The following is a 15,520-nucleotide window of genomic DNA, read 5'->3' as shown; positions in this document are numbered from 1 at the left end:
CTTTAGGAAACTTCATTTCTATTTAGAATGATGTGCTAAAAAGGCACATACATAATGCAAGGAACATATAAAGAAGGGTAGAAATGCTAAATATTGGTTATCAAATGTCAGTGAGTTGGAAGCAGAGTAAGGATTTTATCTTCTCCAGCAAGGATGGACAGCTTATTTTGAGAGTTAAAGGAACAGGCCAAAAAAGGTAAATCTCTGATTCCTCTTACGTCATATTAATGAACAGTTTCTCCCTCAACTTCTGCATAAGATCGTGGCAACCCCTCATTTCTGGAAGTAACTTTCACAGGCACCCTCTCTATAAGATTCTTAAGTGGTCATTCACTTTTGGCAGAGTTTCTTCCCCTCTGCCCCCTGCCCCCCCCCAAATGCAATGTTTTAAAGTTTTTGGGAGGGAATCACTGACAAATACATAGATTTACCGATGGGGGACCTTTGGAGGTAGATGTATATGACACTGATAATCTCCCTCTCTTTGTTAATTATGGAAGTTCCAAGAGACTCCTCCTCGTCTTTTGCCTTCTCTTTCTACTGTTGGAAAAGTGGATGTCACATCAACACAAAAAGATGCTGAAAACCAAAGTAGAGTGATCACTGGGTCTGTGAGCAGGTCGAGGAACAGTGAGATATCATCATCAAAGGTTTGTAGGAGTCTATGTTGGATTTTTTTAAGCTTTATTATAAAACTTTTTGGTTGTAAATCCTGCATATATTGTGAAGTTTTATATTAAAACATCTTAGCCCTGCTTTTTGCCAAACACTGGAAAGCGCAAATTTGTGATTCTCAACAGAAGCTTTGATTGAAATGGACAGATTCTGTTGTTTCAGGGCTGGTCACTTCCAGTTAATTAAGGAGACCAAGTGGATTCTGAATGTAGGAAATGCAGAAATACCTATTTGCCCTTCCAAAGATGAGCTCTTCCTAGAAATGAGGGCTGTGATCATCCTAGCTAGGAGTTGTAAGCCTGATGTGAACTGGTTTCAAATGGACACTCCCTTAAAGACCTGTGCAGGGCCTTTCCTGTAGTGCTGGATTATATGTCATGCATTGTAGGTATTGTAAGAACAGTGAATAGGAATGGAAGTAACTGACTTTCTTTAAAAGGACCGCCCATTATCAGCAAGAGAGAGGAGGCGACTAAAGCAGTCACAGGAAGAGATCTTCCCCTCAGGTAAAGTTTTTCTCTTTCCTTCATCTATTGGAGGTTATTGGTATGGCTCATGGACATAGCATTGGTACTGATTGTGAGGTGTTAAGAATTTCCAGCATCAGTAATCCATTTGGGAAACCAATTTAGAAGAATTTTTGAAATTTCCTAGTTAAGCCTTTTAAAAAATTGGCATAGTATTGGATCTGGAACTTGTGTTATTAGAGAAAGAGGACTCTAAAAAGAGAGCAAGAGAGCTTTGAGTGACAGTAACTCCTGGGAGATTTCAGACAGGAAAGCAGTCAGGCGAGTGTTTACTTTGTTTCCATGTTCAGAGTCTGTTGGTCAGAGAAACGCTCTCTTCTCAGGAACAGAGAGAGGAAGCCAGGAGAATGGTACTGCCCTGGGCTGAGGGCTGTGATCATTCCTATTACTATTATCTAAAGACAACATATTCTAGCAGTTTCCATTTGTTGAATGCTGACAATGTCTCAAACATTATGCTAAGTATTTTAAGGGCATTATCTCATTTCATATTTTGCAGCGGAGGAGACTGAGGGTCTGAGGGGTTAAGTAACTTACCCAAGGTCACAGGGCTGGTAGACCTAGACCTGAGATTTGAACTGAGGTGTCAGACACCAGAGTGATGATGAATATGCTGTCTGAGTTCCTTCTAGGCTGGCCCTTGCTGGGGTATCTTCCATAAACAGTGCAAAGCCCTCTTCTATTGAGGCCAGCCCACCATAAACAACTGCTGGGGGTTGTCACTTTTTCAGGCCCTTCAGTGAGGAGAGTTTCTCTGAGTCCAGCGGGGTCAGAGAAACCACAAGAGGAAGGCCACCCTACCCCTGCTCAATGGTTGTCTTCTGACTACAGCGTTGCTCAGGTACATTACATAGTCCTAAGGTAAAAGGTAGACATGTCTACATCTGGCAAGCCTAATAACGGTAAACCTCATAAATGCCAGCTCTATTTATTCCTGGGACAGTGCTGACTTAAGTTACACTTTTCACACTTCTCTGATAAGAAAAAGAACTGGTCAATAATAATTAAAAGGATTTTGTTTCCTTCATTAAGGGAATGGACTTTTCAGGCGCTCTTGTAAACAACTGGCAGCCTAGTTAATAACTTTCTTAAGCAGTCTTTTAAACAAGACTTCCAAAGGGCTTCCACTAGGCAACACTTTGCTTATTCTGCTGTGTTAATAATATAACAAACGACCTGGCCAGATTTTAGTCTCACTTGCTGATCCTTCCTTTGTTTCCTGTTTGTGTCAAAGTACGTTACCTTTCCACCCAGGGATAATGTAGGGGCACCATTTGGTGGCTAAATGGATAATTGCAAGTTTTTAACCACGTTCACTTTTTTGTGTAATAATACCCTGGGAATAATTATTCAGTTTTCTGTATTCCAGTTTTTGACATCATTTCTAGGAGCATATAATTACTTTTTTTAAAAAAGAAACTTCCTGCCCTTGAAAGTAATGAAGAGTTTTTTCCTTTAACAATAGTGTGTGATTTAGTTGCTTCACTAATTAAAATGATCCTCTTTATTTTCAAAAGTTGTAACATTTGTGTGTAATTATATCAGGTAATCCTTTAAAGCATTTAACAATGAGTATCATGGGTGAGCAAACTGAGGTTACTTTTTATTTAGGTGGCATTCTGTCTAGTTTAAAATGCCAACATTCCTTATGGTACCAGCCCTCTGCTTAGAAGTTCAAACACCAGAACTGTTTGTCTGCTCTCCTCTGGAAAGGAAATTTCTTCATAGCTGAGACTTTCCAGGACCTTATAAAACTTCACCTTGGTGTTCCTCAGGCTTCACTTATGAACTTCATGGGTGAACTGGGACATTATTTGGTAAAGTAACTTCAATTTTTATATCCATAGTTCTCCTGTTAAATTGGACCTAGGTGCACATTGTGTCTAGGCATTGCATCTAAGATTGTTTCATGTATTACATTCTGGTTGTGTTGTCATGTGGAATTTTGTATTTCCAAACATTAATAGGAAAGGAAACTCACCCATTGTCTCTCTGAGGATGAGTTAAGTTCTTCTACAAGTTCAACTGATAAATCAAATGGGGATTCCAAGGAAGGGTAAGTTCTTATTTTTCTATCTCCTTTCATAAGCTATTTCTGTTTGAATTAATTTTATTCTAATTTAATTTTATTTTTTTACTTTAAAAAATTTTATTGAAGTATAGTTGATTTACAATGTTGTATTAATTTCTGCTGTACAGCAAACTGACTCAGTTATACATATATTCTTTTTCATATTCTCTTCCATTATGGTTTATCACAGGATATTGAATAGAGTTCTCTGTGCTATACAGTTAAGACCTTGCTGTTTATCTGTCATATAAATAATAGTTTGCATCTGCTGATCCCACACTCCCAGTTACTTCCCTCCCCCACCCCCAACCCCCTTGGAAACCACAAGTCTGTTCCCATGTCTTTGAGTCTCTTTCTGTTTCACAGATATGTTCGTTTGTGTCATACTTTAGATTTCACAAATAAGTGATATCATATGGTATTTGTCTTTCTCTTTCTGACTTACTTTGCTTAGTATGATAACCTCTGGGTCCATCCATGTTGCTGCGAATGGCATGATTTCATTCTTTTTAGTGGCTGAGTAATAGTCCATTGTATGTATGTGTATATATATGTATGTGTGTGTATGTGTATCTATCTATCTGTCTATCTCACATCTTTATCCATTCATCTGTCAATGGACATTTAGGTTGTTTCCATGTCTTAGTTATTGTAGATAGTGCTGCTATGAACATAGGGGTGCATGTATCTTTTCGAATTATAGTTTTGTCTGGGTATATGCCTAGGAGTGGAATTGCTGGATCACATGGCAACTCTGTTTTTAGTTTTCTGAGGAACCTCCATACTGTTTTCCATAATGGCTGCACCAATTTACATTCCCACCAACAGTGTAAGAGGGTTCCCTTTTCTCCACATCCTCTCCAGCATTTTTTTTTTTTTTTTGCTGTTTCTCCATTTATGTTGCTAACACAATTTTCCTTTTTTTTTTTTAAATCTTTATTGGAGTATAATTACTTTACATTGGTGTGTTAGTTTCTGCTTTCACACACACTAACGTTGGTGTGTTAGTTCCCCCGCTCCCTGTCCCACCCCTGTAGGTGGTCACAAAGCACCAAGCTGATCTCCCTGTGCTATGCGGCTGCTTCCCACTAGCTATCTGTTTTACGTTTGGTAGTGTATATATGTCCATGCCACTCTCTCGCTTTGTCACAGCTTACCCTTCCCCCTCCCCATATCCTCAAGTCCATTCTCTAGTAGGTCTGTGTCTTTATTCCTGTCTTACCCGAAGGTTCTTCATGACATTTTTTTTTCTTAAATTCCATATATATGTGTTAGCATATGATATTTGTCTTTCTCTTTCTGACTTACTTCACTCTGTATGACAGACTCTAGGTCCATCCACCTCATTACAAATAGCTCAATTTTGTTTCTTTTTATGGCTGAGGAATATTCCATTGTATATATATGCCACATCTTCTTTATCCATTCATCTGATGATGGATGCTTAGGTTGTTTCCATCTCCTGGCTATTGTAAATAGAGCCGCAATGAACATTTTGGTACATGACTCTTTTTGAATTATGGTTTTCTCAGGGTGTATGCCCAGTAGTGGGATTGCTGGGTCATATAGTAGTTCTATTTTTAGTTTTTTAAGGAACCTCCATACTGTTCTCCATAGTGACTGTACCAATTCACATTCCCACCAGCAGTGCAAGAGTGTTCCCTTTTCTCCACACCCTCTCCAGCATTAATTGTTTCTAGATTGTTTGATGATGGCCATTCTGACTGGTGTGAGATGATATCTCATTGTAGTTTTGATTTGCATTTCTCTAATGATTAATGATGTTGAGCATTCTTTCATGTGTTTGTTGGCAGTCTGTATATCTTCTTTGGAGAAATGTCTGTTTAGGTCTTCTGCCCACTTTTGGATTGGGTTGTTTGTTTTTCTGTTATTGAGCTGCATGAGCTGCTTGTAAATTTTGGAGATTAATCCTTTGTCAGTTGCTTCATTTGCAAATATTTTCTCCCATTCTGAGGGTTGTCTGTTGGTCTTGTTTATGGTTTCCTTTGCTGTGCAAAAGCTTTTGAGTTTCATTAGGTCCCATTTGTTTATTTTTGTTTTTATTTCCATTTCTCTAGGAGGTGGGTCAAAAAGGATCTTGCTGTGATTTATGTCATAGAGTGTTCTGCCTATGTTTTCCTCTAAGAGTTTGATAGTTTCTGGCCTTACATTTAGGTCTTTAATCCATTTTGAGCTTATTTTTGTGTATGGTGTTAGGGAGTGATCTAATCTCATACTTTTACATGTACCTGTCCAGTTTTCCCAGCACCACTTATTGAAGAGGCTGTCCTTTTTCCACTGTACATTCCTGCCTCCTTTATCAAAGATAAGGTGACCATATGTGTGTGGGTTTATCTCTGGGCTTTCTATCCTGTTCCATTGATCTATCTTTCTGTTTTTGTGCCAGTACCATATTGTCTTGATTACTGTAGCTTTGTGGTATAGTCTGAAGTCAGGGAGCCTGATTCCTCCAGCTCCGTTTTTCATTCTCAAGATTGCTTTGGCCAGGGCTTCCCTGGTGGCACACTGGTTGAGAGTCCGCCTGCTGATGCAGGGGACACGGGTTCGTGCCCCAGTCCAGGAAGATCCCACATGCCACGGAGCGGCTGGGCCCGTGAGCCATGACCACTGAGCCTGCGCGTCCAGAGCCTGCGCGTCTGGAGTCTGTGCTCCGCAATGGGAGAGGCCACAACAGTGAGAGGCCCGCATACCGCAAAAAAAAAAAAAAAAAAAAAGATTGCTTTGGCTATTCGGGGTCTTTTGTGTTTCCATACAAATTGTGAAATTTTTTGTTATAGTTCTGTGAAAAATGCCATTGGTAGTTTGATAGGGGTTGCATTGAATCTGTAGATTGCTTTGGGTAGCAGAGTCATTTTCACAATGTTGATTTTTCCACTTCAAGAACATGGTATATCTCTCCATCTATTTGTATCATCTTTAATTTCTTTCATCAGTGTCTTATAGTTTTCTGCATACAGGTCTTTTGTCTCCTTAGGTAGGTTTATTCCTAGATATTTTATTCTTTTTGTTGCAATGGTAAATGGGAGTGTTGTCTTGATTTCACTTTCAGATTTTTCATCGTTAGTGTATAGGAATGCCAGAGATCTCTGTGCATTAATTTTGTATCCTGCTACTTTACCAAATTCATTGATTGGCTCTAGTAGTTTTCTGGTGGCATCTTTAGGATTCTCTGTGTATAGTATCATGTCATCTGCAAACAGTGACAGCTTTACTTCTTTTCCGATTTGTATTCCTTTTATTTCCTTTTCTTCTCTGATTGCTGTGGCTAAAACTTCCAAAACTATGTTGAATAAGAGTGGTGAGAGTGGGCAACCTTGTCTTGTTCCTGATCTTAGTGGAAATGCTTTCAGTTTTTCACCATTGAGGACGATGTTTGCTGTGGGTTTGTCATATATGGCCTTTATTATGTTGAGGAAAGTTCCCTCTATGCCTACTTTCTTCAGGGTTTTTATCATAAATGGGTGTTGAATTTTGTCAAAAGCTTTCTCTGCATCTGTTGAGGTGATCATATGGTTTTTCTCCTTTAGTTTGTTAATATGGTGTATCACGTTGATTGATTTGCATATATTGAAGAATCCTTGCATTCCTGGAATAAACCCCACTTTATCATGGTGTATGATCCTTTTACTATGCTGTTGGATTCTGTTTGCTAGTATTTTGCTGAGGATTTTTGCATCTATGTTCATCAGTGATATTGGCCTGCAGTTTTCTTTCTTTGTGACATCCTTGTCTGGTTTTGGTATCAGGGTGATGGTGGCCTTGTAGAATGAGTTTGGGAGTGTTCCTCCCTCTGCTATATTTTGGAAGAGTTTTAGAAGGATAGGTGTTAGCTCTTCTCTAAATGTTTGATAGAATTCGCCTGTGAAGCCATCTGGTCCTGGGCTTTTGTTTGTTGGAAGATTTTTAATCACAGTTTCAATTTCAGTGCTTGTGATTGGTCTGTTCATATTTTCTATTTCTTCCTGATTCAGTCTTGGCAGGTTGTGCATTTCTAAAGATTTGTCCATTTCTTCCAGGTTGTCCATTTTATTGGCATAGAGTTGCTTGTAGTAATCTCTCATGAACTTTTGTATTTCTGCAGTGTCAGTTGTTACTTCTCCTTTTTCATTTCTAATTCTATTGATTTGAGTCTTCTCCCTTTTTTTCTTGATGGGTCTGGCTAATGGTGTATCAATTTTGTTTATCTTCTCAAAGAACCAACTTTTAGTTTTATTGATCTTTGCTATCGTTTCCTTCATTTCATTTTCATTTATTTCTGATCTGATTTTTATGATTTATTTCCTTCTGCTAACTTTGGGTTTTTTTCCTTCTTCTTTCTCTAATTGCTTTAGGTGTAAGGTTAGGTTGTTTATTCTATTATTATTTTTTTTTGCGGTACGCGGGCCCCTCACTGTTGTGGCCTCTCCCGTTGCGGAGCACAGGCTCTGGATGCGCAGGCTCAGCGGCCATGGCTCACGGGCCCAGCCGCTCCATGGCGTGTGGGATCTCCTGGACCGGGGCACGAACCCATGTCCCCTGCATCGGCAGGCGGATTCTCAACCACTGTGCCACCACAGAAGCCCTAGGTTGTTTATTCGAGATGTTTCCTGTTTCTTAAGGTAGGATTGTATTGCTATAAACTTCCCTCTTAGAACTGCTTTTGCTGCATCCCATAGGTTTTGGGTCGTCGTGTCTCCATTGTCATTTGTTTCTAGGTATTTTTTAATTTCCTCTTTGATTTCTTCAGTGATCACTTCGTTATTAAGTAGTGTATTGTTTAGCCTCCATGTGTTTGTATTTTTTACAGGTCTTTTCCTGTAATTGATATCTAGTCTCATAGCATTGTGGTCGGAAAAGATACTTGATACAATTTCAATTTTCTTAAATTTACCAAGACTTGATCTGTGACCCAAGATATGATCTATCCTGGAGAATGTTCCATGAGCACTTGAGAAAAATGTGTATTCTGTTGTTTTTGGATGGAATGTCCTATAAATATCAATTAAGTCCATCTTGTTTAATGTATCATTTAAAGCTTGTGTTTCCTTATGTATTTTCATTTTGGATGATCTGTCCATTGGTGAAAGTGGGGTGTTAAAGTCCCCTACTATGAATGTGTTACTGTCGATTTCCCCTTTTATGGCTGTTAGTATTTGCCTTATGTATTGAGGTGCTCCTAGGTTGGGTGCATAAATATTTTTTTTTTTTTTTAAATTTATTTATTTTATTTATTTATTTTTGGCTGCGTTGGGTCTTCATTGCTGCATGTGGGCTTTCTCTAGTTGTGGCGAGCGAGGGCTACTCTTCCTTGTGGTGCGTGGGCTTCTCATTGTCATGGCTTCTGTTGTTGCAGAGCACGGGCTCTGTGCACGCAGGCTTCAGTAGTTGTGGCGCATGGGCTCAGTAGTTGTGGCTCACGGGCTCTAGAGCACAGGCTCAGTAGTTGTGGTGCTCGGGCTTAGCTGCTCCGTGGCATGTGGGATCTTCCCGGACCAGGGCTTGAACCCGGGTCCCCTGCATTGGCAGGCGGATTCTTAACCACTACACCACCAGGGAAGCCCCGTGTGCATAAATATTTACAATTGTTATATCTTCTTCTTAGATGGATCCGTTGATCATTATGTGTAGTGTCCTTCTTTGTCTCTTGTAATAGTCTTTATTTTAAAGTCTATTTTGTCTGATATGAGAATTGCTACTCCAGCCTTCTTTTGATTTCCATTTGCATGGAATATGTTTTTACATCCCCTCACTTTCAGTCTGTATGTGTCCCTAGGTCTGAAGTGGGTCTCTTGTAGACAGCATATATATGGGTCTTGTTTTTGTATCCATTCAGCGAGCCTGTGTCTTTTGGTTGGAGCATTTAATCCATTTATGTTTAAGGTAATTATCGATATGTATGTTCCTATGACCATTTTCTTAATTGTTTTGGGTTTGTTATTGTCAGTCTTTTCCTTCTCTTGTGTTTCTTGCCTAGAGAAGTTCCTTTAGCATTTGTTGTAAAGCTGGTTTGGTGGTGCAGAATTCTCTCAGCTTTTGCTTGTCTGTAAAGGTTTTAATTTCTCCATCAAATCTGAATGAGATCCTTGCTGGGTAGAGTAATCTTGGTTGTAGGTTTTTCTCCTTCATCACTTTAAATATGTCCTGCCAGTCCCTTCTGGCTTGCAGAGTTTCTGCTGAAAGATCAGCTGTTAACCTTATGGGGATTCCCTTGTGTGTTATTTGTTGTTTTTCCCTTGCTGCTTTTAATATGTTTTCTTTGTATTTAATTTTTGACAGTTTGATTAATATGTGTCTTGGCGTGTTTCTCTTTGGATTTCCAGCATTTATTATTTGTAGACTTTTTAATGATGGCCATTCTGACCCGTGTGAGGTGGTACCTCATTGTAGTTTTGATTTGCATTTCTCTAATAATTAGTGATGTTGAACATCTTTTCTTGTGCCTATTGGCCATCTTTATGTCTTCTTTGGAGAAATGTCTATTTAGGTCTTCTGCCCATTTTTTGATTGGGTTGTTTTTTGTTGTTGTTATTGAATTGTATGAGCTGTTTTTATACTTTGGAAATTAATCCCTTGTCAGTTGCATTGTTTGCAAATATTTTCTCCCAGTCTGTAGGTTATCTTTTCATTTTTTTTTATGGTTTCTGTTGCTGTGCAAAAGCTTATAAGCTTGATTAGGTCCCATTTGTTTATGAATTAATTTTAAATGTACATTTATCGTAGCATTCAGACCTGTAGTACTGTCATTGATAACATTGTAAATGGTTTTTGGTATATGCAAGAGCTAAAATTCTCTTTTAATGGACACGTCTGATTTTCATTCAGAATTCTTATAAAATGTCTTCTTAGATCTGTGGGTTTATAGTTTTCATTGGTGGAAACAGTTTCGCCATTATTTCTTCAAGTATTTTTTTGGACCCCCTCCTGCCCTCCTAAGGATTCTGATTACATGTATATTAGATTGCTTAAAGTTATCCCACAGGTCACTAATCATATTCTATTTTTTCTTTAGTCTTTTTTTCTCTGTTCCTTTTTTTTTTTTCTGGCCACACGTTGTGGCTTGTGGGATCTTAGTTCCCTGACCAGGGATTGAACCCATGCCCTCGGCAGTGAAAGCATGGAGTCCTAACCACAAGACTGCCAGGGAATTCCCATCTGTTCCATTTTTTGTAGATTCTATTGCTGTATCTTTGAGTTCACTGATCTTTTCTCCTGCAGTATCTAATTTGTTAATCCCATCCCACATATTCAACACATTGTACTTATCATTTGTAGTTCAATTTGGGTCCTTTTTATATCTTCATTGCCTCTCCTTAACATGTTGGTGTTTCCCCTACCTTGGTCATATGGAATATATGTTTAATAACCATTTTAATGTCCTTATTTACTAATTCTGTCACTTGTATTGCTTCTGGATCTATTTCTATTAACTTATTTTTTTCTCTTCATAATTGTGTGCTATTTTCCTGCTTTGCATGTCTGGTATTTTTTTTTTTTTTTTACGGTACGCGGGCCTCTCACTGTTATGGCCTCTCCCGTTGCGGAGTACAGGCTCCGGACGCGCAGGCCCAGCAGCCATGGCTCACGGGCCCAGCCGCTCCGTGGCATGTGGGATCTTCCCGGACCGGGTCACGAACCCGCGCCCCTGCATCAGCAGGCGGACTCTCAACCACTGCGCCACCAGGGAAGCCCTCATGTCTGGTATTTCTGACGTGATGCCAGACATTGTCAATTTTATCCCATTAATTGCTGATATTTTTATATTTCTTTAAATATTCTTGAACTTTGTACTTGGATATAGTTAAGTTACTTAGAAATAGTTGGGTGGAATTTATACGCAAAATCTGGGACCTTGTCTTTCTCACTCTCTCCTTTCCAAGATTCTTCTCTCACTTTCTAGTGGCAGTGGTGGTCTCGAACTCTGTCCTTTGGTTTTGCAGGCAAGAAAGACTGGGTTTTCTGTTGTACTTTAGCTGCCTATGGCTTGCCTTTAGGCTAAAGGTGTTGACTCTCCTCCAGAATCTGCTTGCAAATTTTGTACATTCTTCATTGCCCTCACATAGTTGATTTTTGTATTTTGTCCAAAGTTTATACTTATTTGTGGAAGGGTTCTGTCCGTCGGAACTTACTTGCTTACTAGAAAGCAGAACCCTAAAGGTTGTTTTGTATCTAATTTCTAATGAAAAATTTTCATGAAGCCAATTAATAACAAGAGAATTTTTTCTTTTCCAGGAAAGGTCATACAAATGAAATGAGTGACTTGGTACAATTGATGACACAGACCCTGAATTTGGACTCTAAAGAGAGCTATGAAGATCTCCTGGTACCAGAGCCAGTGTCAGAATTTAAACTTCTTCGGAAGTATCGGGACACACTGATACTTCATGGGAAAGTTGCAGAGGAGGCGGAGGAACTCCGTTTTAAAGAGCTACCTTCAGGTGGTCAGTTTATTGTTTTACACCAAGCTGGAGAGCATATGTTTACTGGAGAAATGTATCAAACTAAGGAGCTTAATGCTTGCAAATATTTTTGGTTTTTTAAATTATTTCATTTGGATATCTTCATAAAAAAATATATCTTATTTTATGTAACAGTTGTATTCCTGAAAAGTTGAATGAAAATTGATTTTTAAAAATAAATGTAAATAAATACATGTTTGGAATTTTTCACGTGGACTTTCTTCAAATTAGACAATTTGTAGTTTTTAGATTTAGGAGATGGTGATGAGACATGAAGCGTAAGTTCATATATACATTTTAGTCATCAAAAATACATGAACTCTTGGGCTTCCCTGATGGCACAGTGGTTGAAAGTCTGCCTGCCGATGCAGGGGACACGGGTTCGTGCCCCGGTCCGGGAAGATCCCACATGCCGCGGAGCGGCTGGGCCCGTGAGCCATGGCTGCTGAACCTGCGCGTCTGGAGCCTGTGCTCCGCAACGGGAGAGGCCACAGCAGTGAGAGGCCCGCGTACCGCAAAAAAAAAAAAAAAAAAACATGAACTCTTAAACTAAACTCTTGTCAAAGTGAAAAGAATCTTAACATGACAAGATTACCAGGAAAAAAAAAAGAAAAAAAATTGTGTTCTTGCTGCTGTGGTGAAAGTGTTTACTTTTTCCCTGTTGTTGTTATTGCTTTTTAGCTATCGTGCCAGGTTCTGAAAAAATCAGAAGAATAGTTGAAGTCTTGAGAGCTGATGTAATTCGGGGCCTGGGGATTCAGCTTTTAGAGCAGGTGTATGATATTTTGGAAGAGGAGGATGAATTGGAAAGAGAGGTGAGTGTCCTATTAGTTGTGTCAGCTGCTTATGCTATGGAATTTTTTTAATGGCCTTTTGAAATATAATTAACATACCATACATTTTACCCATTTTAAGTATACAATTCAGTGGTTTTTAATATGTTCACAGAGTTGTACAACCATCACCACATCGATGTTAGAACATTTAATTATCCCCAAAAGAAACCCTGTACTCACTGTCACTCCCCATTGTCCTATAGGCCTTTCACCCCTAAGCAACCACTAATAGTTCTGTCTCTATATCTGCCTATTCTGAACATTTCATTTAAATAGAGTTGTACAGAACTATGTGGTCTTTTGTGACTGATATCTTTCATTTAGCGTATGTTTTCAAGATTCATCCATGTTGTAGGGCACGTCATGTACTTCATTCTTTTATAAGACTGAATAGTATTCCATTGTATGGCTATACCACATATTGTGTATCTATTCACCACCTGATAGGTTGTTTCTACTTTTTAAAAAATTTATTTATTTATTTATTTTTGGCTGCATTGGGTGTTCATTGCTGCGCGCGGGCTTTCTCTAGTTGTGGAGAGCGGGGGCTACTCTTCGTTGCAGTGCACAGGCTTCTCATTGCGGTGGCTTCTCTTATTGTGGGACGTGGGCTCTAGGCACGCAGGCTTCAGTAGGTGTGGCGTGTGGACTCAGTAGTTGTGGCTCGCGGGCTCTAGAGCCCAGGCTCAGTAGTTGTGGTACACACGCTTAGTTGCTCTGTGGCTTGTGGGATCTTCCTGGATCAGGGCTCAAACCTGTGTCCCCTGCATTGACAGGCGGATTCTTAAGCACTGCGCCAGCAGGGAAGCCCTGCTAAGTGTTCTTATCATGAAAAGGTGTTGGGTTTGTCAAATGCTTTCTATTTAGATGATCATGTAGTTTTCCTTTTTTATTCTGTGGATATGGTGTGTTGCATTAATTGGTTTTTGGATGTTAAATCATCCTTGTATTCCTGAGATAAATCCCACTTGGTCATGGTGTTTACTGCATCTTATATGTTGCTAGAGTCATGTTTCTAGTATTTTGTTGAGCGTTTTTGTGTCTGTGTTCACATGAGATATTGGTCTTCAGTTTTCTTTTCTTGTGATATTTTTATTGGTTTTGTTATCAGGGTAATACTGGCCTCAGAATGAGTTGGGGAGTTTCCCTCATCTTTCTTGGGAAGAATTAGTGAAGAACTGGTATTAATTCTTCTTGAAATGTTTGCTAGAATTCACCAATGAAGGCATCTGGGTGGGCCTTAGCTTTTCTTTGTGGGTAGTTTTTTGATAATAAATTCCGTGTCTTTACTTACTATATTCAGATTATTTGTTCTTCTCTTTCTAAAATTTCTGTCTTTCTAGGAATTGTCCTTTTCAACTAAGTTATCTAATTGGCATATAATTTTTTTTTTAATTTTTTAATTTAATTTTATTTTTGTAATACAGCATGTTCTTATTAGTCATCAATTTTATACACATCAGAGTATACATGTCAATCCCAATCACCCAATTCATCACACCACTACCCCCACCCCCCTGCCGCTTTCCCCCCTTGGTGTCCATACGTTTGTTCTCTACATCTATATCTCAATTTCTGCCCTGCAAACCAGTTCATCTGTACCATTTTTCTAGGTTCCACATATATGCGTTAATATACAATATTTGTTTTTCTCTTTCTGACTTACTTCACTCTGTATGACAGTCTCTAGATCCATCCATGGCTCAACAAATTACCCAGTTTTGTTCCTTTTTATGGCTGAGTAATATTCCATTGTATATATATACCACATCTTCTTTATCCATTCGTCTGTCGATGGGCATTTAGGTTGCTTCCATGACCTGGCTATTGTAAATAGTGCTGCAATGAACATTGAGGTGCATGTGTCTTTTTGAATTATGGTTTTCCCTGGGTATATGCCCAGTAGTGGGATTGCTGGATAATATGGTAATTCTATTTTTAGTGTTTTTTTTTTTTTTTTTTTTTTTTTGCGGTATGCGGGCCTCTCACTGTTGTGGCCTCTCCTGTTGTGGAGCACAGGCTCCAGATGCGCAGGCTTAGCGGCCATGGCTCATGGGCCTAGCCGCTCCACGGCATGTGGGATCTTCCCAGACCGGGGCACGAACCCGTGTCCCCTGCATCGGCAGGCGGACTCTCAACCATTGCACCACCAGGGAAGCCCTGTTTATATATTTTGGAGATTAATCCTTTGTCCGTTGGTTCGTTTGCAAATATTTTCTCCCATTCTGAAGGCTGTCTTTTTGTCTTGTTTACGGTTTCCTTTGCTGTGCAAAAACTTTGTAGTATCATTAGGTTCCATTTGTTTATTTTTATTTTTATATCCATTACTCTAGGAGGTGGATCAAAAAAGATCTTGCTGTGATTTATGTCAAAGAGTGTTCTTCCTGTGTTTTCCTCTAAGAGTTTTATAGTGTCCGGTCTTACATTTAGGTCTCTAATCCATTTTGAGTTTATTTTTGTGCATGGTGTTAGGGAGTGTTCTAATTTCATTCTTTTACATGTAGCTGTCCAGTTTTCCCAGCACCACTTATTGAAGAGGCTGTCTTTTCTCCATTGTATATCCTTGCCTCCTTTGTCATAGATTAGTTGACTATAGGTGTGTGGGTTTCTCTCTGGGCTTTCTATCTTGTTCCATTGATCTGTATTTCTGTTTTTGTGCCAGTACCATATTGTCTTGATTACTGTAGCTTTGTAGTATAGTCTGAAGTCAGGGAGTCTGATTCCTCCAGCTCCGTTTTTTTCCCTCAAGACTGCTTTGGCTATTTGGAGTCTTTTGTGTCTCCATACAAATTTTAAGATATTTTTGTTCTAGTTCCATAAAAAATGCCATTGGTAATTTGATAGGGATTGCATTGAACCTGCAGATAGCTTTGGGTAATATAGTCATTTTCACAATGTTGATTCTTCCAATCCAAGAACATGGTATATCTCTCCATCTGTTGGTATCATCTTTAA

At 39.1% G+C, this 15,520-nt stretch overlaps 1 protein-coding gene across 3 annotated transcripts in view; it reads left to right on the top strand.

Annotated features, from left to right (window-relative positions):
- NEK4 (NIMA related kinase 4) overlaps positions 1-15,520 on the top strand; it is a 54,951-nt gene that overhangs the window by 24,324 nt on the left and 15,107 nt on the right. For all 3 annotated transcript variants that reach the window (XM_082664217.1, XM_082664218.1, XM_082664216.1), the window contains 6 exons: positions 501-650; positions 1,115-1,181; positions 1,934-2,043; positions 3,170-3,258; positions 11,503-11,708; positions 12,411-12,544. In XM_082664217.1, the coding sequence (XP_082520343.1) occupies positions 501-650; positions 1,115-1,181; positions 1,934-2,043; positions 3,170-3,258; positions 11,503-11,708; positions 12,411-12,544 (756 nt within the window). The remainder of the gene's footprint in view (positions 1-500; positions 651-1,114; positions 1,182-1,933; positions 2,044-3,169; positions 3,259-11,502; positions 11,709-12,410; positions 12,545-15,520) is intronic.

The sequence above is a fragment of the Grampus griseus genome, assembly GCF_964374135.1.
Source record: "Grampus griseus genome assembly, chromosome: 10".
In the NCBI taxonomy this organism is placed as follows: Eukaryota; Metazoa; Chordata; class Mammalia; order Artiodactyla; family Delphinidae; genus Grampus; species Grampus griseus.
This window is presented reverse-complemented; position numbering and strand designations above follow the sequence as displayed.